The following is a 22,397-nucleotide window of genomic DNA, read 5'->3' as shown; positions in this document are numbered from 1 at the left end:
AACACCTCTTAAAATAACCAAAGCCTTTCCCAACACGTTCGCTTTGTGCTCTATTGTCTTTAAACACGCACAGAGGGAGAAAGGCACGAACTTTCAGCTGAAGCAAATTTGGTGGCGGCGGCGGCCGCTGCTGCAAATCCCAGATTCGGGAGCCGCCAGCGGGAGACCCGCGCTCCCACTTGCTCCGCATTTTTTCCCGCAGAACCGGTGTGCGGGAGCAGGAGTGGAAACTCTTTTTGATGCTTTTTTCGGTGGGGAGCGGGATGGCAGGGGGCTCTCCCGGTCCTCCCGCACCCCCCGGGCTGCCCGGCGGAGGGGTGCGGTGGAGCCGCGGGGATTTTGAAGCGTGGATCATAAAAATCATCCCCTCTGTAGGAAAGCGCTCCGGCGCGGGGCCGTGCGGTGCTGGAGGCACCGGGGGACGGGGCACCGGCGCGGTGACACCCCGCTGCCGCCTCGCCGAGCGGCTAAAGGCGCGCAGACCTGCGCGGGTGCGGATCGGGGGGAGCGAGGGGCTCCCGTCCGTGTCCCCTGTCCCCCCTCCCTCCGGAGCCGCGACCGAGGGGTAAATCCCGGGATTCGGGGAGAAGGAGCGTTCCGCCGCTTCCCCGGCTCCCCCCGCCCGGGTGGGCTCCGCGCGGCCCCGGCCCGCTCCGCCCCTCCGCGGCCGCGGAGGGGCCGCGCTCCGCCCCCGCCTCCGCCCGGCGCAACTTCCCCGAGCCCCCCCCTCCCGCCCCCGCCCCGCGGGTGCGCGCACAGACGCGGGCGCGCCCAACCCAGCCGCGCCGAGCCCAGCCGCGCCGCACCGCGCCCGCAGGGGCCCCGCCGCGCATGGGGCGCGCAACCTCCGCGGGCGCGCAGCAGCCCCGCCGGCGCTGAAAGAGGGTGGTGCTGGTGGGGGGGTGGCCCGGGCAGCCGGAGCGCCGACCGCCGCCGGCCCCCGGGCATGCCCGCCCCGCCGCGGAGCGCGGGCGCGGAGGTTGCGCGCCCGCATGGAGAGCTGAGGCGGTGAGCCCCGCCGGGCCGGGACGGGCGGGCCGGGAGACGTGACGATGTGGATGCGACGGCTCCCGGGAAGCAGGTAGGGCCGGGGCGCGGAGCGGCGCGGAGCCCCGCGGAGGGGAGCGCCGGCTGCGCGTCTCGCCTGGGCTGCGCTCGGGGAGCGGTTCGCGGAGTTAAATAACGAACTTGTGGGTGCGGGATGCGCGGTGGGGAGTGAGGAGCCTCCGTTGCCCCCCTTCCCGGCGCCTCGGTGTCCCCCCTCCCCGGCTCGGTGGCAGGGCTCCGGCCACCGTCCCCAACCCCCCCCCAGCCCCGCTCGGCCGCCCTGCCCGGGGAAGGCTGGCATCCCTGTCCCTCTGCCAGCCCGTCCCTGCCGGGAAGGGACCCCCCCCCGCACCGCCCCGGCCCGGCGGGAGCCTCCCGGGGGAAGGGGCCGGGGGATGGGGGGGGCCGGGCGGGCGGGGGGGGGGTGATGGATGTGTTTGGGGAGATTAATCGCGAATTGCAAAGCGGAGGAGACGGAGGCAAAGTGTTATGTAACGCGCGTTCATTACCGCCGCGAAGTCACCGGAGCCCGAAGCTGGTTCTTGGCGGGGCGGGGGGGGCAGGAGCCCCCGGCCCCCGCCCGCATCCCCCCCGGCCCGGCCTTCCCGGGTCTGCAGCCGCTCTGGGTGGGATGCCCCTAGGGTAGCGTGTTAAACAAGTGAGATCATGAGGAGAACTGTGCTGCCGTGAGGTTCGCAATACGTTCCTTCCCTCCACCCCCAAACCCGGTTTTATATTTAAAAAGTCCTGGTTTTGAGCCGGCGAGCCCTTGGTGTGGGGTCAGACACCACCCCCCCCCCCCCCTCCGCCCCGCAGCCTCCCCTCTGTGGAGCGGGAGAGCGGTGGCCTGTCCCCCCGGCTGCGCCGAGGGTCTGGACACTGCAGAGAGGGGTCCCCGAGGCGCGGGGTCCCGCTCCCCACGGCCGCTCTCCGGGGAGCGGGACTTGGCCCCCGCACGGCTGCGGGGTGAGCGGCTGGATGCTGCAGACCCCCCCCCCCCAGCAGAACATGGCTGCTGCTTGGGGGGCGCAGGAGGCCCCCCCAATACCACGGGCGATGCAAGAGGCCATTGTCCATCGCTCCGGAGTCGCTGGAGGCTTTGTCCCTCTGCCTGAGCTTTGGATGGAGTCCTGGAGGTGAAACTTGAACTGAGGTTGTGTCTGGGCCGAGGGAGGCCCTCGGCTTTTGTTTTACACCCGCGTGTGCCGGGCACCATATTCTGGAGGCACGTGGCAAGCGAGCGCCCGATGCCCCCCGGTCTCGTCCCCTGCCCCTGGCCCCCGCGCCCCAACAGCCCGGGCACAGGAACACCTTCACGCTGCCGCCGGAGCCCTCCGTCCGTCCGTCCATCTGCCGAGGACGCGCTGCTGCGTGGTGGGAAGGACAGAGTCTCCGGGGAGTCTGCGGCGATGTAGTGACCTTAGGAATTACTCCTCGGGGAAAGCACCCGAGATGTTTTTCGGGGTGCCTCACGCTTGGATTTATTCTGTGGCCGATGAAAAGCCCGGTGGAGCTGGAGGGCTGTTTCCCGAGGCTGGAGCCAGCAGAAGACTGTGTAATCTTGGAACCAGAGGACGCCCTCTGCTTTTTTATTTTTGTGAAGAGTTTAGCAATGAAAACAGGAGCCTTCCGGTCGCTTCTCTCCTCGATTCGCCTTGTGAATTTCTTTGCTGTGCATTCCGGATCCTCAGCGCCAGGCTGTCCTCTGTACCACCTCATCAGCTTCCAGTCCCTCCGCGTTTTATTTTTAATAAGAGATAACTTTACTGCTAACCTTGCCGGCTGCTCTCGCTTCTCTCTAACTCTAATTGCTTCTGGCTTTATTTCTGACATTTCCCATGTCGTTTCCCCTCATTTTCTTGAAGGCTGCTAGAAAAATAGCTGCGAGAGAAGCAGCAGACCTTTCCAGCGCCCGTTTCACCCCGCGCGGTCCCTGCCTGGAGCTGCCGGCTGCCGCGGGGATGTGGTACCTTATTGCTGCTTTCAAGTCGGATGCCTTTCGCCCCGGGCAGCGGCAGCTCCCTGACCTTGCAGGCGAGCCTTGCTCCTAAGTGAGGAGGGCGAGACCCGCGAACCTGCATCGCTCGGAGTTATTCTGCCCTTGCTGTCGCCAAGGGGAGCTCGCCGCTCCCCCGGTTCCCAGCGCCGGGGCTGGGTGGGCGGCGTTGGTCCATAAAGGCCCTGCGAGGTCCTGGGGGTGCTCCGGCTCCGCTCGGCCCTCGGCAGGGCGATGGGCTGTTATTTGGGAGGGGGCGGCAGGGACTCCATGGCGTCCCAAATGTGCACCCACATACGTGTGTGTGCATCCGTCTCCGTCAGTGCCGGCGCCTGCCTGCGAGGGCACGACAGCGTTCTGCAGCCTGCCGTCTGCTCGCCCTGGCCGAGGACTTCCCTTCCGCAGCTACAGACACAATATTTTAAACAGTATGCCACAATTTTTTTTGTTTTTTTTTTTTTTTACGGCGTTTAGCTCTGGAGTCATTTGCGGTATGAGTAAAAACACCGTTTGCAATTTCTTCCCGATTGTATAAAACAACTCATTAAAAGCATACGTCCCCGCGCATTGGCACGGGGGAAACTTTATGGGCCTTGTAGTTACTGCCAAAGCAAACATTTTCCATGAATTCCGCTCATCAAGTTCACGCTGTCAAATGTAGATTCAGCCGCTCGTCAAAGATGCAAGCCTTGCAGTCTGAAAGTAATGAGAGCAGCGAGCGGTGGGAGTTAATGGCCTCCGCTGAGGAGTCCTTACTCATCCCGCAGCCGCGCAGGGGCTGAGCTGGCTGCTCCTGGGCGAATTGATTGCCACGGAAATTCATCTAGTGTCACCGGCTATGATACTTAACAGCCACAATAATGCTTGAATAAACTGCACTTTTATGCGGCGGTTCGTACCTCCTAACTGGCAGCAATTTCACAGATGAGGCGAAGGGAGCGGCGCTGGTCTTTAGCAGCCTCCTCCCCAGAGCATGAATAATTGTTGTAATAACGCCACTGCTGCCGCCGTGCCTTTGTGGCGTCTCCGGCGGGGCGATGGGTGGGAGCTGCCGCCCGCCCGGGATGCTGCCGGGGCTGCCCTGCATCCCGGACCATCCTGGGGACAGGGGGACTGCCGGCCCGGCCCCTCCAGGCGTTGGATGGTCACGGCTTGGGTTTGCTTCCCCTGGCCGTCACCTGGCGGGGAGGAGGAGTCGCGGATTTGCCTTCAAAGCCCAGCCTGCGGAGGGGAACCCCGGCGAGGCGCAGCCCGGCTCTCCAGGTGGCCCCCGTAACCTCGTTCCTCCCTTTCCTCACCCAAACCTGGCCCGCGAGCTCTCCCAGAGCGGCGTGTCGCCCTTTCTGCCTACACGTGCGTACGCAGGGCGGCGGTGAGCACCCAGAGCAGCCTCGCACGGCCGCTCCGTGGGGTGTGAATAATCCATATGACTTCCGACAGGTCTGACGTTCATTATGGAAATGTATGCATGCTTAAGCCTTTAAATATAGCTAATGGGAGAAGGACTGGGAGGAAAGATTACGGGAATCAATATGCTGAGCCGGAGGAGCGGGAGCTGCTCCGCTCCGGGTTGCAGCGCCCGTCCTTCTCGTGAAGGGCTGGTGGTGACGAAGTGGGTTACAGCAAGTCAGGCCCAACAGAGGTTGGGTTTGAGACCAAAACTCTTCTGCTGGGGCGGCTCTTGGAAGCCCTAAGTGTGTTGGGCGGGATCCTGGAGGAGGATGGAGCCGCCTCGTTGGCGCTTTCACCCCCTCATTTAAAACAAACGGATTTTCCCTCCCTTCCTCCCTCCGATGCCGGTGGTACCACGGGGAGGGGGTTCCCTGGCCAAGCCCAGCGACCTGGTGGCCACTGTGGTTTTTCTGGGGGATGCTCCCCAAGCTGCCGCTCGGGCCCTTCTTCGCCTTGGGTACATGGTTTTCATCAGGGTGAATTTTTTTCACTGGAATAATGTAAAACTCCGAACCCGAACTGCCTCCTTAAAAATGGAATTTGAGTTGATATGAATATTTCCTGTGGCTCTTCTTACCGGGACCTGCACCTACAGACTTTGATAGCTTACATAATTTCCTGTGATGGAGATGTACTTCATCTAATTTCACTTTGAAATGCATTGATTAAATCAGAACTGCTGGGAGATTTAAACTGAGTCTCTGTGGCCTGAACTTAACTGTGGGAGGTTTACCTGCCTTCATCCTTCAACATTAATTTGGTTTTATGAGGATTCCTGGCGAAATGAGGTTTTGTCTGCCACTGAATTGCTACCGCTTTCGGGGTTTATCAGTTCCTTTCTCTGGCCTCGGCGGCTCTGCGAGGAGAAGCGATGCTAAAGCCTCCTTCAGCACGGCGTGGGATGCGCGGGGGGCCGCAGCGGGGACCCTGGGGCGGTTCTGCCCGGGCACCGTCTCTCTCCCGCTGCTCCGTGGGCGGTTGCCCAAGCTGGAGGCGGCAGGGCCGGGCGATGCTGCGGAGAAGCTCTCGCCCAGGGCTGCGGGGAGCGATGCTCCTGGGGCAGGACGGAGACCCGCAGCGGGAGCCCCAGGTGCAGGAGGATGTGTCCTTGTCCTCACTGCCCAGCGGTTCGGCCTTTCTGGTACCAAGCAACAGCAATAAAAGGACAAGAAACCCGGCTTGGCTGGAGGTGGATGAGCAGTTGCATGGGAAGAAGCAGGGACGGGGTCAGCGAGCGCCGCGGGGCAGGAGGACGGAGCACCCGCCGGGGACCAGCCCGAGGTCTGTCCCGGCAGAGCGAGGGGGGGCACGTCCCCAGCGAAGCCTTTGAGCCTGGCTCTGGTTTTCTGTCCGAGACCACTGACCACCTTTGGGCCAGCGCCCCACCAAGGTTGAGCAGCAGAGGCTTCCCCAGCCCTCCAGCTTTGCTGGCTCTCCTGGAGAATTCAAATGGACTTCAAAAAAATATATATATAAAAAAATGAAGCTCATCATTCATAAAGTGTTCATTTTCAACTCTGATCTGCAAGATGTCTCATTGTGACTTGGAAATGATGTGTAGGCAGGAGAGCTACTTTAACACGTGACGATTTTTGTTTGAATTTGCTCTGGAGGTCTCGCTCGGCAGCTCTGCTCTTCTGGGAACGTTGTCGCCTCCCCAGCGCCGCTGTGCCCGTTCTGCCGGTGGCCGCTGGCGCGTCCCGGTGGGTGATGCTGCCATCGAAGTCCAGCAGCATCCAGCTTGCCCGACCCTGCGCCGTGCTGTGGGGACCAGCAGCTGATCCCTGGGGAGCCCTGGCTGGGGCGGGTAATGAGAGCAACTCGCCGGTTCCTGGTGAAGATGATGGCTGGGCACGAGCCTGGGCAGTTGATCCGCTGGTAGCCCTGGGCGAAGCCGTCCGCGGGACGAGGGCTGGCCGCTGCAGAGCAGCGAGGTGGGAGCAGCGAAGCTTTGCCCTGCCTGGCTGGGCTGCGAGTGCTGCAACCTCCGCTGGCTTCCCAGTACTGGCCCAGTGAATGTCAAGAACAACGCCTTGTCCGGGAGCGGTGACGTGCTTCCTGCAAGAGAAACACAAGTTTGGACCCTGGAGGTGGCAAAACTGGAGGTCGTTGAAGTGCGTGTGCCCTAACGCAGGAGAACCGAGGGGACGGGGATGTGCTGGCGCAGGGACCCGCGGCGAGGGGGTGACCGTGTGCCTCAGGACACACACGGTCCAAGGGACTGTGCTGTTCCATGTGGGAACGTGGTTTTGGGGAGTTTAGCTACAACCTCGCAGGGATCGGTTGCTCCCATCCGCAGGGGGCTTTGGCCGTGCCGCCTTCTCTGCAGCATCCCGGGATGCTGAGGAGAATCTCCTTGCGGCACCCGCTCCAGCCGTGGTTTATGGCCCTATAAACGGGGGACGCGGCTGCGTGCCGCTGGCTGAGAAGCTGCGTGAGGCGGCGGTGGCTCGGCGTGGGAGGGCTGAGCGCTGGCCGCGCAACCGAAGCGGTTGAGGCTCCGTTCGGAGCAAGCGGCGCTAATTGATGCTGCCACTCGGCTGCGTGTCGTTCAGGTTAAAGACGTGGCAAGGTCGGGGGGATTTACCCCCGCCCCAGCGAGCCATCCCCGTCGCACGTGCAGCTTCCTCGGGGACGCATCCCACTAATTGCCGGAGTCCCGCGTCTGACCCCCGCTCCCGGTGCCAGCGATAGCATCTCCGTCTGCAGGACTGGCGTAATGAAGCGTCAGTTAATTGACATGGATTAGGACATCCACTTAAGTACCCACCGAAACGTGGGTGATTAATGCCGGGAGCCGAGGCCACGTGGCCGCCGTTCCCGCGGGAGCCGGCAGAAGCCGGAGCTGGGTTGAGCCCGCGGCAGCTGGGCGTCAGCAGAGAAAGCCTTGCCATTTCGGATGCTGGCAAGCGTTATTTTGAAAAGAGCTCCCAGGAAGAATAAACTCATTTTCTACAAGTAGTTGCCTTTCATGGGCTTTCTTATTAAGTTTTCTGTGGGAAGGATGAGGATGAGTTACTCAGCTTCTTGTTTCTTGGCTTTATGAGAGGCTCTCCGCTCCTTTAGCACCCTCCAAAGTGGAATATTCAGGGCTTATTCTGGGTTCCCGTCACAGCGACATACTCTCCGGCACAAGCAATTCGGCTGATTTTTAATGGATGAGGGCGGAAATGTTTCTCGTGGGCAGTTTCTTGGCGATGTTCTGCTCAGACGTCCAATGGGAAGGGACGTTTTTCCATGTTCTTCCCTTTCGTCCTTCCTGAGGTCGGGACCTGCGCGGCGCGAGGCTGCTGGCACGTGGGCCCGGTGCGGGGGGCGCTTGCAGGAAGGCGAGATGTCGCGGGAGGTGCAATAAACGGCAGAGATTTGCGAAAAGCAGCGAGGGATGCGGGAGGTCTGCTGTCGCCACCGGTCTGCCTGGCAGAGACCTCCATCCCTCCTTTGGAGATAATGCTCTGGAAAGTTTAATCGCTCCCGCAAAGGGGATTTTTTTTTTTATTTTTTTTTTTTTTTTAATAATGAGATGCAGAGCGCAGCGATATCTGACTCACTGGCAATTAGGCTCGGGAGGGTGTGTGCCCACAAACAGCGCAGTGTTTCTCCGGGTGCCGCTGGTGACTCACGCTCACCTCGATCCGGCAGGATTTGGCTCCCGCAGCTCCGGAGCTGCCAGGATGCCGTACCCACGACGGGGTGGCCATGGCGGGGAGAACTGCTCTTCTCCACGCAAAAGAAACTGTTGGGTGCTAAAAGGGGATTTAAACCTCTGTATGAAAGGACGAAGAGTCTTTGCCCCGGATTTGGTTCTCCCTGCCTCCGCTTTCTATTTTGGTTGGGCTTTTTCTGCATCTTTTTGGGCCGTTCCCGTGCCCGTGAAGCGTGTCCCGCCTGAGCCCTCCCCACCAGCGGGGTGTCACCGTCCGGGCCATGGGGTGCCATGGGGTGCCCTGCACTGTGCTCCCCTCCCTCAGCCCGGCTCTCCTGCTTGGCTTTCTCCAGGCTTCCCTATTGATGTTTCACACCTTCAAAGAGCGCTCTGCTGCTGCTTTTTTTTTATTTTTTTTTTTTTATTGCATTTCTTGCTCCATAAAAGCCGTCTGTCTATCTGCCTGCTTTTAGAGGCGTTATTTCTCTCATCTTCTCCATTTCTGTGAGAGTTACTGGGCCTTTTGAAATCCTTTACGCTTTCCCCGTGTGCGGGCGCTGAGGTTTCAGGGTAGGCTGGGCGTCCCTGGGCTGCCGGGGACTTCCCAGGAGAAAGCCGGGTTTGGATCTGGGATGCTCCAGTGGAATTGAGACCGGAGTCGGGGGGATTTCCTATCCATGGATGCGGACATCCATCCCACGCCGCGGCAGGGGGATGGCTTGGCCCTGTGCCGACCATCCGGGCGTTCCCACCCGGGTCAATGCTTGTCTTCAGTCCCGGGAGAGGGCAGCTCTTTGGGAGAGCGTCATTAAAATCCCATTGGAAGATATTGTCTCCTTGGGTGTTTCCCACAGCGGTAGCGCTGTAGCGTTTCCCGTTGATGCGGATATCGCGGCGGGCGGAGCGGTGGACTCCAACGCGCGGCTCCTGCGAAGCCGTATTGTGTTACAACAATGCGATGAACCCATTTTAATTATTTTGCTTTAAAGCTCATTAAGCTGCCGCTTTGTATGTACCGAGCTAACTTATCTTATTTTTTTAGATCAAAGCGTTTCCTGCGTACGTTGTAATGACACGCTTGAGCACATTAATTTAGAAAATAAGATAAGCGCCGGGGTTATTTACCGGTGAAGCGGCGGTGTTAAACAGTGGTGTCAGCAGCAGCTCGTACCCTGGTCTTCCTCTCTGCAGGTGCCCTCGGAGCCGCAGGGCAGGCTTGAAATAGCCGCTCTCTCTTCAAATCGCTGCGCCTTTGTGGTTGTGGCCTTCAGAGGAGGAAAAGCCCTGCTCCAGCCTGGGGTCAGGCAGATTATCCCAGTCCTGGTGTCTGTGCCCTCGGCTCCCGGCAGGGAGAGCCCTGCTCCTGACATCCCATGCCATCCCATGCCATCCCATCCCACACCCTTGTGTAGGCTGGAGAAGGAGACCTGATGGTCCTGCAGGAACGCAGCTGTGTCCACAAATGGGTTGTACAGGGGGTGGCAGAGGAAGAAAATCCACGAGCAAAGCAGGGGAACGAGCAACTCCTGCGTTTGTGGCCGCGGGGAAAGCTCACCTTCCACCGAGAGCCCGCGGCCGCATCGAGGAGCTGCTAAACCGAACCGTCATCCTTATTTATTCCGTAGAGCATTAGGGATGATCTCTAAGCTCCCGGTTTAGTGCTCTCGTACATATGTTGCAGTCCCCTCCCTCCAGCAGCTCGGGGTTTTTGCATGGATTTGGAAAAAGGGGGAGGTGTTCTCCCGGTGGGGGTGGGAGAGGGCAGCCCGGGTCGGTGTGAGCGAGGGAGCGATTTTGTGGCGCACACGAGGTGGTGGAATACACGAGGAGGTTTAGACAGAAGATAAAAAACACCCTAATTTCCTTAGGTTTATGGGATTTTTTTAATATTGCCAAGAGCGGAGCTCAAGGCTGTGCCTCTTCAACGAGGTTTTTGGTGGATTTGTAAATCCGAGTAAAACTTCCCGGCAAGTTGTGTCTGAAGTGAAGCTGTTGCGGCTGCCTCATCCCCGGCGCTGCTGCAAGATTCGGGGCGGGGGGGACATGGGTGGGCTGAGCCGGCGGCAGGTGCCAGTTTGGGCTGGGAAGCCCAGCGCTTACAAACCCCCTTTATCCGGCGGGACAAAAGCCGAGTGTTCTTCCCGAGGGGCTGATGAAACGCCCCACTGTCCGGCCCTGCCGCAGTGTTTGCCGGGGGGGAGGTTTGCCGAGCGGCGATGGGGGGAAGCGGCGGCCGCGCTGAGCCTGACGGAGGGGATGCTCCAAGTGGTACCCGGGCGGTGGGGGCTGAGCCGTGTCCCCTGGCAAGCGCTCGGGGCGGTTTGTCGCCCGGCTGGGGCGGGAGGCAGCGTGGCCACCATCCCCTGCCCATAGCGTGTGGGCAGCATGGGCAGCGCAGGCAGCATGGGCAGCGCAGGCAGCGTGCCCAGGCCCTGCCTGTCGAGGGCTGGCAGCTGAAGCCACAGCCCGCTGGGTCTTCCTGGGGGAGCCAGACCGCGCCGGGAGCTCCTTCTGCCGGAGCGGCAGCCGGTGAATCACCGGGTGCCGGTTTTGCCCAGAAATTTGCCGAAGACGTTTCTCAGTCTGAAGGCGCATGCCGGCTTCTGGGCTTCCCACCTCTGGCGCTTTTCAAATCCGATCTGAAATAGTCCCGCAAAAGCGGGGAAAACGCTCTGCAGCAGACGTTGCGTCACCTGTAGAGCAGGTCGACCTGGGCTGGCGCCTTGGAGGACGTTTGCCCACTGGCTGCCTTAGCCGGGCTCTCGCACTCGTCCTCAGGCTGGCTGCGGGCGCCGAGCGCCCTTTAGTCCTGTCGGCATCCTTCTAAATGTTTAGGAAATGCGGAATGACCTCGAAACCCAAGGTTGAAGTTTGGCTTGGCAGCGGCCAGGCACTTGGCCGCCGTGGAGCAAACCTGCGTTTGCCTTTGCAGCAATGCCCCGTTGCGCCCGTTTTGTGGGGTTTTCTCCTTTTTTTCCCCTCTTTCCCGCGTTGCTCCGCAAGACCGTGCCGCTCCTCGCAGTGTGGGGGGGTCGGGGGGGGCTTTGCCCTTTCCCTGCCAGGGGAAGGACGTGGCCCGGAGGAGAGCGGGGCTCTGCCGCGCCGGGTCTGCTCTCTGACAGCCTTGGCAGGGGCTGCGCCTACCGCATCAGCATATTGGCCATACCGCTGGGTATTAATTATGCCTTCCGCACTCCCGGCTATTCAAATGTTAAAATTGTTTATTTGCAGCTGGGTGAGCTCAAGACAGAGGCAGAAAAGCGAGCAGCTCCCCTCCGCCGCCCTCCTGCCCCCCTCTCCTCCGCGGGATGCAGCTCCCGGGGACGGATCCAGCTCGGCGTTTCTGTCCCGGGGAGGCCCCGCTGCTCCCCCAGCCCCGGCAGACCTTTCCCTGCCTCATTTTCCTGGGGAAACGGGCGCCGTCTGCCCGGCCGCGGAAGCGTGGTGGTGAGGATTCAGCCCGTTTCACCCTTTGCTGAGTTTCCTCCGTGATCAATCCCATCCCCTCTGCCGCGGGAAGCAGTGTCGGTTTAATTACTTGTGGAGAGAAGGGGGACAGCAGAGGAACTTAGGACTTGTTTTAAATATCACTTTTATTAGTAGGTAATCCTGAAGCTCAGTTCTGTAATATAGATAGGTAGTGATGTGGCACATTTAATTTACCTCGGTGCTACTGTGTGTCAGCTTTTGTGCCTTAATTCCCAGACCCGGCTTTAAAGAGCTCGGCAGCCATATTTTCTCAAATTTATAATTATCTCGGAAGAAGTCGTGGCTGCAGACGGTGCAGTGAATAGCAAGTTCCTGGTTCCCGCTGGGTCTGGGTTCAGAGCGACTTTTCCCAGGGTAAAACATCGCTTAGGAGAGAGGCACAGGGCTCGGCGGCGCCCGCGGTCCCGCGTCCCTGCTGCCGGCGGGGTGGGATGCGGTGGGCATCCCGCCGGGTTGGTCCATGGGGTCTCCTGCCGGTTCCGTGGCGTAGCTCACCACATGCCTTTTGGCACCCATCCGTGCCGCCCGCGCACGGGAACGTGCAGATTCCTTCCTCCCGGCCCCGACGAGGGTCCCGTCCCGGCGGGAGCGACGCGGTGATGCTCTTATTTCCATGGCGATGGCTGGTAGTGTCACAACAAAGGACAGTCGCTGCACTGCAGGGATCATCGCACACGGGAGCGGGGCTGAGAGCGGCTGCGGCAGGGCCGGGGCTGCAGTCCCCACCTCGGCCAGGACACGCGATTGCGGGCCAAGTATCTGCCACCGCCGCTGAAACCTTCCCCTCCGCCTCATGCTCCAGCGTGAAAGTCACCCGCCGAGGAGCAGCCGCCTCGCTCTTTGTCCGTACGAAGCCGGCGGGTTCCTGCACATGCTCCCATAACACGTCGTGCTCCGAATGCCTTTGTAGGACACGCAGCCACGCTGCCAAGGATGCTTTCCCGAGAGCGTGGCGCCCGCTTTCCCGCCGCATCTTGCCTGGGACCAGCATCGTCGCCCCATCCCTCCGGCCAGGGCTCCCGCTCCAGGAGTTCGCAGGAATATTTTTGTCTCGGTCTCGCTTGGCGTTTGGAGATATGAAACGCTCAGAGTTCGTAAATCATCCCAACAAGGACATAACCTTGATTCCCTGTGCAATACCAATAGATTACCTAACAGGAGGCATGAAATGGAAGAATGGCTCCATTTGTATAATTCTGCATTAAAAAACAGCCTATTCTGCATTTAGTGCTGGCTGTGAAGTGTCTCCACAGCCAGGGGAGAAAAGGGCCGGTGGTGGAGAGCAAACAAGTACCTTATGAAAGGGCCGTAAATAGGCCCCTGTTGCCGTTCCTCGCCTGGGGCTCGCACCGGGGGGAGCCTCAAAGGGAGGGGGGGGGTTTTGTGTGGACCGAGCTGCTGGCGGTTTGTGTTCCGCAGTTCATCAGAGCCGCTCGGTGGCCATGATCCCAGTTAATTGCTGGGACAGATTACCCAGCCCCGGGGATTTCTGGGTGTGCAGCGGTCGCCTGGTTTTGCAGCCGCTGGATTAACCCGCGTCCTGCCCGCAGCGTCGGGGCTCGCCGACGCAGCCGCCGTCCTCCCGGGGTCCCCGGCGCCGGGGCAGAGGCATTTCCCCCCGGCCACGAGCACCTCCTCTGCTGCACCCGCCGTGCTGGGTCTTCTGTTTCCCTTCCCACGTGTCTGCGAGTGCCAACGGCCCATTTCCAAGGCAGCATCCCCCAGTGGCACTGGGCATCGCAGCCTCCGGAGCTGCGTGGATTAAAAACCCGGGCGTTGTGGGGAGGCGGCAGCTTCTCTGGAAGCTCTGGCTCTCGCCGGGACACAGCAGAGAGGGAGGGAGAAGTAGCCTGGCACAAGAGTGAGGTGGCACCGAGCCAGGGACCGGCACTGGGACGCCACCAGCCCTGGGCTCGGGTGGGGGTCTCGCTGCCATCGTGCTGCCAGACCCCGTGCCGCCACCGCTGCCTCTGCCCTGGGGGTGCTCATGCTGCCTCTGCGGGTAGAAATGCAAAATAACGTGCGTGGAGGGTGGCAGAAGAGGGTTTTTTCCTCCGTTTGCCCTGACTGCTCTCATCTTTTGTCTGTCCATCACTTTTCCTATGGATTTCCGTCCGACTTCCAAGCCGCGCCGCTCTGCCAGCGCACCCAGCTCCGTCGTTTCCAAAGCACTGAGCAGCCCTCGGTGCTCCGTTTCGCTTTGGGCACGTGGTGTAGTCGATGCGAGCGGCACGTTGTGCTCGTGCCGCGGCGCCGGGGCCTTGCAGGGTCCATGTCTGCGCGGCCGCAGCCCCGGGGCAATGGGCCCGGGTGATGCCGGGGGGGCGGCAGGTCTGGGTTCACGGCGGGACATGGGTCGAGGGCACCCGGGGCTGCCTTTCCCAGGCTGCCGCTTCACCTGTTTATAAGGTGATCCCAGGACAGAGGTAATCTCGCCTTTCCAGCTCTGCAGCGATCGAGAGCACTAATTACCAGAGCGCCTCTTTTGCCTGGGCGTGCTTCTCAAGACGCTCAGGGGCTTCTGGCTGTGCATGAAGCTTCATCAGGGTGGAAGGGATTCGGTCATACCGGCTTTCCTGGTGGGAAGAGCCGTGTTGCTGCTACCCGTGAGGCCGGAGGAGCCGGGCAGCATCGCCCCGTAGCGGCCCTGGACATGGAAAAGCCCTGGCAGCATCTTCCCGACCAGCAGTGGGCACGGTGAGCTCGCGTCCTCCAGCCTCCTTCCAATTAATCTCTCTCTTAAGTGTCAGTTTCCCTCCTCTTCAAAGCAAACGGCTGCGTCTGAAAGGGTTTGGGGAAGGATTTTCATCCTGGGGAGAGCTCTGAGCCGTGTCGCGCGTGGTGGGGAGGCTGCGGCGGCTCCGTCTGGAGCACCTTCGGCGCCCGTAACTCCATCGCCTTTGAAACAGATTGGCTCGGTTGGGCTCAGCAAAGCAACCCTGGAGCGCTTAACGCGCTCGATCCCTGTCATTATCTGGGTAGTTTCCTTGAAATCTGCTTTTGTGCTTCTCACCACGCGCAGGTAAATATTTGTGGGAGTCCCCGTAGTGTGCGCGGATGCGGCCGCCTTGCCAGCCGTTCGGCCGTGGGAGCGGATTGTGATTCGCAGGAGCAAAGGCTTCGGATGAGGAGGGCGAGGAAGGGATTTCATCTTCTCAAATATCTCCACTGCTCGTTTCTTTTTTTTTAACCCAATTTCAGAGTTTTGTTGAATTTTTCCTTGAGTTTGAGAAACTATTTGGGGATAACGCTCCCCTTCACCCCCAAGGTGGGAAAAGAAAGAGGATGAAAATTGCCTGTGCTCGCCCCATCTCTCTTTGCAATGGGAAAGAAGTTGCGTGTGTGTGGCGGGGGAGTCCTGAATAACCAAAACCCAGATTTCCAGAGGGTTCAGCGAGCGGCACGTCCTGCCGACCTGCTGCATCGCCCCAGCCAGGGCCGGGTCCATGCCCCGGCACCGAGGCAGGCGGGTGCTATGTGCGTGGCCGACCGATGCGTCCCCTTCCCTACGACAGAAGCCCCCCTCTGAGGGCGGTTGGTGAGTTATCCCGTGCACTGAGGGCTGTGGAGGTTCCTCTGGGCTCTGCTCTCCGGCCGGTGGGACGCAGCTGGTGCAGTTGGAGGCGGGTTTGTGCCGTTTGATGTCTCAGCAAAGCCCAGGCGTCCTCCCAGCAGCGGTGACTCCGCTCCTGCCTCCCGCGAGGCGAGCAGATGCTCTCCTGCCTGTTTTGGCGATGGGGAGCGGAGGCGTGGGGAGCCCCCAGGGACAGCGTGCCTTTGGGGGGCCAGCCTGGGTTTGTTTGGGGCAAGAAGAAGGTGGCAGGACCTCCGGGCTGGCCGTGTCCCCGCTCCCTGGGCTGCCCTTGGGACACGTCTCCCTGGGTGCCCGCTTTGTCGGGATGCTCAGGGGTGGCAGGGGGAGGGAAGGGGGGGGTCCTGGGGCGGCTTCGGGGCCCCTGGGTACCACCAGCCCCGCCACGCGCTGCCGCATCCCCGCCGCCGCGCCCAGCACATCGCGCCGCGTTGCCTAGACAACGGCAACTCCTACACGCTGCTATTTATTCTGAAGGACACTTGCTCTTATCTGTCGTTTGCAAAGCCCTCAAAAGATTGCATGCCACTCAGAATTCCTCCGAGGTAACCGGACTCGCCGCTCCCGTCCCTAAAGCCGCCTCCTGGGGACGTGCCAGCCAGCGGGGTGGCCGGGAGGACGCGCCTTGGGTGACAGCCCCGTGGCTGATATGGCTGGAAGGGACGCAGGCGGGAGGGTGACCCCCGCCATCCCTGGGGCAGGACGGGGAGCTGCCGGGGGCTCCGCCTGCCTTCAGCTGCCCCGTGCGAGCTGCGGGCGTCCCCCACCGTGTCCCTTCCCATCCCCAGAGGCTCCGACCTGGGGTGCGATGCCAGGAGCCAGGGACACCCCTGTCTGGGGGTGTCACCAGGGCACAGCCTTCCTGCTGTGGTGGCCTGACGCTGGGGGTTGTGCGTTGCGGTTGTTGCATTTTCCCCCGCGTCCCCCCGGTGCGGCAGGGAGCAAGGCAGCGATGCTCGGGCACGTCCCACGCGGGAGCAAACCCCCCTGAGCTGGGACAGCCCGAGCTTGAGAACGTCACCAGCAAGCAGGAGGCAGCGGGAAGAAAAAAAATGGGAATTTTGGGAAAAATCTGTTTTTCCTGCAAACTCCAATCCCGAGTAGCGAGGACTGGCATTTTTGTCTTTTGGCAGCAGTGGGCTGGGCCGGGCGCGTCTTCCCTCGCCTCCTGCGCCACGTGCGCCGCTGGCTCGCCGAGGGCCAGGACGGGGTCTGAGTGCCAGAGGTGGCCCCTGGGGCGAGCGTGGTGCCGGGGTGGTGCCCGGCACCTCTCCTTCCTTGCAAGGAGACATTTCGGATGACGTTAGGGAGCGGGGCAGAGGCTGACATGGAGCTTGACGCGCCGCTGGAGTGAACGTGAGCCTTGCGAAGGCGAGTCGGTGTTCCGCGCTCCCGCTGGAAGCCCGAGCTCCGGACTCCTCACCGGGGTGCTGCCTGCGGCAGCGCCGATGCTCTGCAGGTGGGGGATGCTCTCGGTGCTGCCCCCGCGGCACCGCCACCGCTCTGCCAGCCTCTAAAAAAAAAACCCCACCGACAACATGTTTTGGGTGGTTGGGGTTTTTTGCAGCCTTGAAATCCTTCCTCCCCCAGCCTGAACTATTTTGGTTTATGTTGTCTGTTTCTGGCTCTTCCCTTTCTCCTTCTGCGCGCTTTCCCTGCGTCGCCTTGTTCCTCCCCAAAATAAATGCTGTTACGCTTTGAAAAAATACCCAATTAGAAAAAAAAAAAAAAAAAAAGAGATCCTCTGAGCAGAAAAAGACTGTGCCTGGGAGTATCCAGGTCAGCTCCTTTAGCTTCATTTGCTCACGCATGGAGGGAGTGTACAAATGCTTCTGTCAACCAGATGCACATTTTGTTGTGCTACCAAGGACTTTACGGGGCGCAGTGCTGCGGAGGATTAGTCTATTTAGCCCTATAAAGCTCTCATTAACTCCTGCTGAGTTCGACAAAAGTCTTTCTTGTGTAAAAGCTGAATAAAATGGTGTAAAGATTTTGGGCTTTGGCCTAATGATTTTTTTTTTCCCCCCCTAAAAAAAAACCCCAAAAACTCCAACAAGAAAAATTTGTGTATCGGGCGTTTTCTTACCGTGAAGTGCTGTGCTTTATGTGGGGTCGCATCTCAGGGGAAGATGCAAGTGGGGCAGGACCTTGCAAGGTGCGATGCCACGGAGGAAGGGAGAGGCTTTGATGTGACCTGACCTGGTGGAGGCACGTCACATCAAGGCAAAATTGTAAATACTGAGCCTGCTGACAGTGCAGCGTGATTTCGGAAAGCTGGGGCCGGGGTCCCCAATGCCCTGGTGACATGGAGACGGGGAGCAAAGGCTCTTGCTGCTGGCTGCTCCTGCCACCCGCAGTAGATATTTCATCTAAAAGGGCCGAGTTTGGGTAGCACAGACACTGGCATTTCGCAGTAAAACCCGCCCTCGAGGCATTCATGGCAGTCGCGGATCAACTGAGAAGCAGCAAAGTCCTGGTTTTGGATGGGGGTCCTTGTTGTGCCCCCTTTGTGGTGATGGGTTGGTGGTGGGGGCTGCGGGGCACCCTGCGGTGCCGTTTTGGGGGGCCCTGTTGGGAGCACGGGGGGAGGACGATGGCACGGCTTTCCCGTGCTGCCGGGGGGGGTGTTTCGGGTGGCCGGGCTTGGGGAGCCCATGTGTTGCCCCTCTGCTTTTCTAACACAGTCGCTGTCTGTCCGCAGGTCAGGTTGCCCGCTCGGAAGCCATGCTTGGATTTTAATAGCCATGTTCCACCTAGCCATGGACCTCGCCAGCTGCCAGCCCCCTGCCAGCGGGGCCGGGGGGAGGCTGTCGCCGCGGCCGGCGCTCCGGCACAGACTGTCCCGCGGCGCGCTGTGGGGCGCGGGGAGCGGGGAGGAGCTGCGGCGCCCCGGCCCCCCCTGGACCTGCGCCCCCGCGACCCCCCCGCAGAGACCCCGCTCCCGCCGGCCACCCCCCGCCGCCCCGCTGCCCGCCGGCCGCTCCCCACGACGGCCCCGCTCCCGGAGGGGCCGGCGGCACCTGCGCGGCCGCGGCTTTGCCCCACGGGACGGGCGTCCCACGGCGCTGCCCGAGGTCATCGTCTGGGGCCCCACGGGCGAGGAGGACTCCCTGGAGAGCAGCACGCTGCCCGGCGCCTTCGCCACCACCACCGCCACCACCGCCGCCGCCACCACCACCACCACCACCACCACTGCCGCCACCACCGCCGCCGCCACGCCGCCCCGCGCGCCCCCCAGCACCCCGGCGCCCGCCCCCGGCGGCGACGCGCCCCGCAGCAGCCCCGGCCGCACCAGCACCGCCGAGCCGGCCGCCGGGCACAGCAGCGGGGGCAAGGATGCTCGCCCGCCCCGCGGACTGGGAGACAGCACAGGTAGGGGCTGCCGGGGGGCCGGGGCGGCCGTCGGAAGGGCTGGGGGGTCCTGGGACGGAGCGGTAACTGCGGCACGAGTTTCCCTGGTGGCGGCGTTGCCCGGGACTGGAAAAAAGCGTGTGATGTTGAACGAGAGCGCTCGGGAGGCGAGCGGCAGCTCTGATTCATCGCGTTTATCGGAGGTGTTTTCCAGTGGCTCGCTGTGTTTTTCCCATTAGCAGCATCCATCCGTCCCAGCTCCCCTCATCGTATTTAGCGCGGCGCTCGGGCAGGGCGGTGCGTTCCCCCAGCGCCGTCTGCGGCGTGGACATGGATGGGAAAGCTGCTTCCCATTTATTTCAAATTATATTTGTTATTGCTAGTATTAAACTGTGGAGTACTGTTGTATAGTTTACAGAATTTATTCACTGCGCATCGACTGCTTTTAGCCCACAGTGATTTTCTAGTTGAATCAAAAAAGAATTTTAAGGCCTAATCTTAATCCCAATTAGTTTATCTAGCCTGCCCTGCTTGGCGGCAAGAGACAAGCCAACCATAATGTTGTCCCTGTCTTAAAGGAGTTATTTATAGCGGCAAAAAAAATCCCAACCTACACACCTTTTGAAAACACGCTGGAATTGGCTGGGTAAATTAGCGAGGGAGTCTCGATAACGACTGCTGGCGTGAGCTGCACGCTGCGTCACACGTGGGATGAGATCTTCAGCCTTATCTCCCCAGACCCGTCATGGTCATCGCCTCCGGCCTCGGTGGCATCGTGGGGTCCGGTGGGAGCTGGCTGCAGCAGCCCGTTGGCCGGCTCCGTTTGCAGCATGTGGGAGGATGGCCCCGGGCATGTGCTGTGGGACGCCTCGTTTAGGCGAGGATGAGCCAGTGATGCTGCCCGCGTTCCTGATGGTGATGCTGCCCACGTTCCCGCCCGTGCTGCCCGCCTTCCCGACGCTGCTCTGCCGCCGCTGCCATCCCCAGCCGGCAGAGCCACAGCCGCCGCCGTCCCCGTCAGCATCCCGAGGGGCCACGGCTTTAATCTGCCGGTTCTTAGCTCTCATTAGGGGCTTTTTCCGGGATGGGAGTTTTTGCTAATTAGCTTCTTTTCCCCGAGTGGTGAATACGATAAACTCCTTCCCGGGGCTAAAGGACCTTTTTAATTTTGGCCCGTCCACCCTAAATTGAAAAGCGCCTGAGCTCCAGATCCGCTTTTCCTGACGGTGACGGGTGCCCGGGAGATCCCTGGCACGCTCCCGGCGGGTCGTGCCGAGCCCCTGCAGCTCCTGGGGACCAGCGTGCCGGGAGCCCAGCCGTCCCAAAGCACCGGCCGAGCTCGCGCCGGTGTTGCTGGCGATGCGCCCGTGCCAGGCTGTGCATTTCTCACGCCCGGCTCCTCTCTGTTGTATAAGCCTTAGCGGCTGGAAGCGTTTGTTCTCTGCTGGGAAAAACATATGGCTACAAATGAGGATGAGGTAACTCGTCTGTACTTCTTATTTGCCTCAGCGAGCATCGCAAGCCCTCGTCCTGCGCGGCGCCGCGGTGCTGGGAGGCTGGGCAGGGAGGATGCTGCTCGCCCGGCTTGCGGTCCCTCAGCTCAGCCCGGCAGCAGCCCAGGGTCAGGGTGGTCCCCAAGGGAGCTGGGGCCACCCCCAGCGCTGGCAGAGTCACCCCAGGGCTCCTGCGCTCCCCGGCACGTCATGGCACCGCCATTCCCAATGGATTGGGTGGTGCTGTGGGGCTAACGAAGGTCCTGCATTCCCCGCCATGCCCTCGCTTCCCTCCGGGCATGGCTGGAGAAGGACTTGCTCCTGGGTGCCTGGGTCTCACTCCTGGGCGCCCAGTGATGCTGGGGGACCGTGGGGGTCCCCGGGGCACACGTGGGGTGGGGGCACTTCAGCAGAGGCAGCGGCACTCGCTTGGGCGGGCCTGAAAGCGATCCCGCTCAGGGAGATCTTCCTCTTGCCCGGCTCCTCCGCGCTGGAAAACGAGAGGGGGAAAAAAAAGCCAGAAACGACGTCTCCGTGAGTCACGAGCAGCAAAAACAAGCCTAAAAAAGATAGCAGATACTCTGCGGGTGGGCAGGAGGGAAGGCAGACGGGTGGTCGCTTGCAGCGCCCAGAAAGACGGGGGGGAGCTGGTGGGTGCCACCGGCGGGGGGGTGCTGTGGGTAACCCCCAGCCCAGGTGTGTTTGTCCCGGTGCCACCTCTGCCCGCCCGGCGCCTGGCGGAGTGCTGATGGCAGTCAGATGGGGACGCAATATGTTCACCCAGGCGTAGTTTATGCTTATGCTTTTCAAAAACGTGCTTCCTTTTTTCGGGGGCTGTCATAATCATTTTTACGGCGGAGCACAGGAAAAGAGAAATAATTAAAACTCCAGCGTGCTGCAAGAGGCGAGGGCTGGAAGGGGCCTGATGCTGCCCGTGCGGGCTGGGCTCTGCCGCCCAGGCAGAGCATCCTCCTGTACTGCGGGCTCAGCCAAAATAAAGAAGAAAAGAGGAGAATGAATCAGAGACTGTCAGGGCGAAGGCATGAATTGCGCTGGCTGGGTTGTCTGAGGCTCTCCTTTCAGTATTATTAGAATAAAGCCGTCTTTAATTAAACCTTTAAGTGCTTTATAAGGCAGAAGACTTTATGTGTCGTCTGCTGCTCTTAATGGTGGTTTGATCGCTGGTACGCAGCGCGGTTGGCGTGGTGCTGTGCGAGCAGCGTGCTGGGGGGGAGCGGGGCTGCAGGGGCACCCCCCGGGCACTCCATCCCTAGGGATGGGGGTCGGGATGGCCATCTGGGGGGCTCCTGGGTGGAGGCGAGGGGCTGTGTGGGTGTTGGCACGGGCACTGCCGTGCCGAAGCTCCATCCCACCCTCCGCTCCATCCCTGCCGCCGGCCAGGAGCGTATTGGGAATAAATAATAATAGAGAGACATTCTCTTCCCCGCTGGGGGGGTGACTCTGCCTTCAGAAAGGGGGTTCAGGAGAGGGGGCCGCTGGATGCGAGGAGATAGCGGATGCAAAAGGCTTCAAAGGAATTAATTAAAGATAAAATGTGTTTAAAAGAAGACCCCGGGCGGTCAGGATGGAGCCGCCACTTTGATCTGCCGTGCCAGGGCATGGGGAGCCGCCGCCACGGGGGGCCGGAGAGGAGGGAATGGGGCTGGACGGCATCTCCGGGGCCAGCACCCCCCGTCGCCTGTCCCCCAGGGTCCCGAAGGATCCCGTGTGGGGCCGTGCGTCGGCTGCGGTGTTCCCTGAGGATGGAGAAGGATGGCTGAAGCAGGGGGTGAGCGCAGCCGTGAGCTGAGCTCTCTCCGGCGAGGGAGAGGGACTCGTTTCTCCCCGGGATTAGCAGATGCCGTGCGTGCCTGTGTGCCTTCACCCACGTGTGTCTAAACGAGCCAGAAACGCTCCTCTGCTGCTCTCAGAAGTATTTATTGCTCGCTGATATTTGCTGTAACACCTGAGAAGATAAGTCTCAGTGTCTTTAGCGTAAGCCTCTAGGATCTTCGTTCTTGGCAAGGATATTTCTCAGCAGCAGCAGCAGGATATTCTCCTCCTTTCATCAGCCCAACGCAAAATACCAGGAGGTTTCCAGGAACCTTGGTGGTGTTTTTTCTGCTGAAGAGCTGCATTTTCACTTCAGGATGAGTAATGCTCGCCTGGGCTGGGTTTCGGAGCTGATTGCCCTGATTTACCGAGTGGAAAACCAAGGGGCTTTGCCAGCCCGAGCTCTGCTTTGGAGGCCGGAGGGGGGCTCGGAGGAGCAGCCCCGCGGCAGGTTCCCAGCCGATGAACCGGCTTTGCGCCGGAGCGAGGTTTTTCACG

At 61.0% G+C, this 22,397-nt stretch overlaps 1 protein-coding gene across 1 annotated transcript in view; it reads left to right on the top strand.

The window, feature by feature from the left end:
* AJAP1 (adherens junctions associated protein 1) overlaps positions 1 to 22,397 on the top strand; it is a 50,142-nt gene that overhangs the window by 11,073 nt on the left and 16,672 nt on the right. The window contains exons 2-3 of the mRNA XM_054222672.1: positions 14,399 to 14,652; positions 17,924 to 18,594. Coding sequence (XP_054078647.1) covers positions 14,399 to 14,652; positions 17,924 to 18,594 — 925 coding nt within the window. The remainder of the gene's footprint in view (positions 1 to 14,398; positions 14,653 to 17,923; positions 18,595 to 22,397) is intronic.

Source organism: Rissa tridactyla, chromosome 16 (genome assembly GCF_028500815.1).
Source record: "Rissa tridactyla isolate bRisTri1 chromosome 16, bRisTri1.patW.cur.20221130, whole genome shotgun sequence".
Classification (NCBI taxonomy): Eukaryota; Metazoa; Chordata; class Aves; order Charadriiformes; family Laridae; genus Rissa; species Rissa tridactyla.
This window is presented reverse-complemented; position numbering and strand designations above follow the sequence as displayed.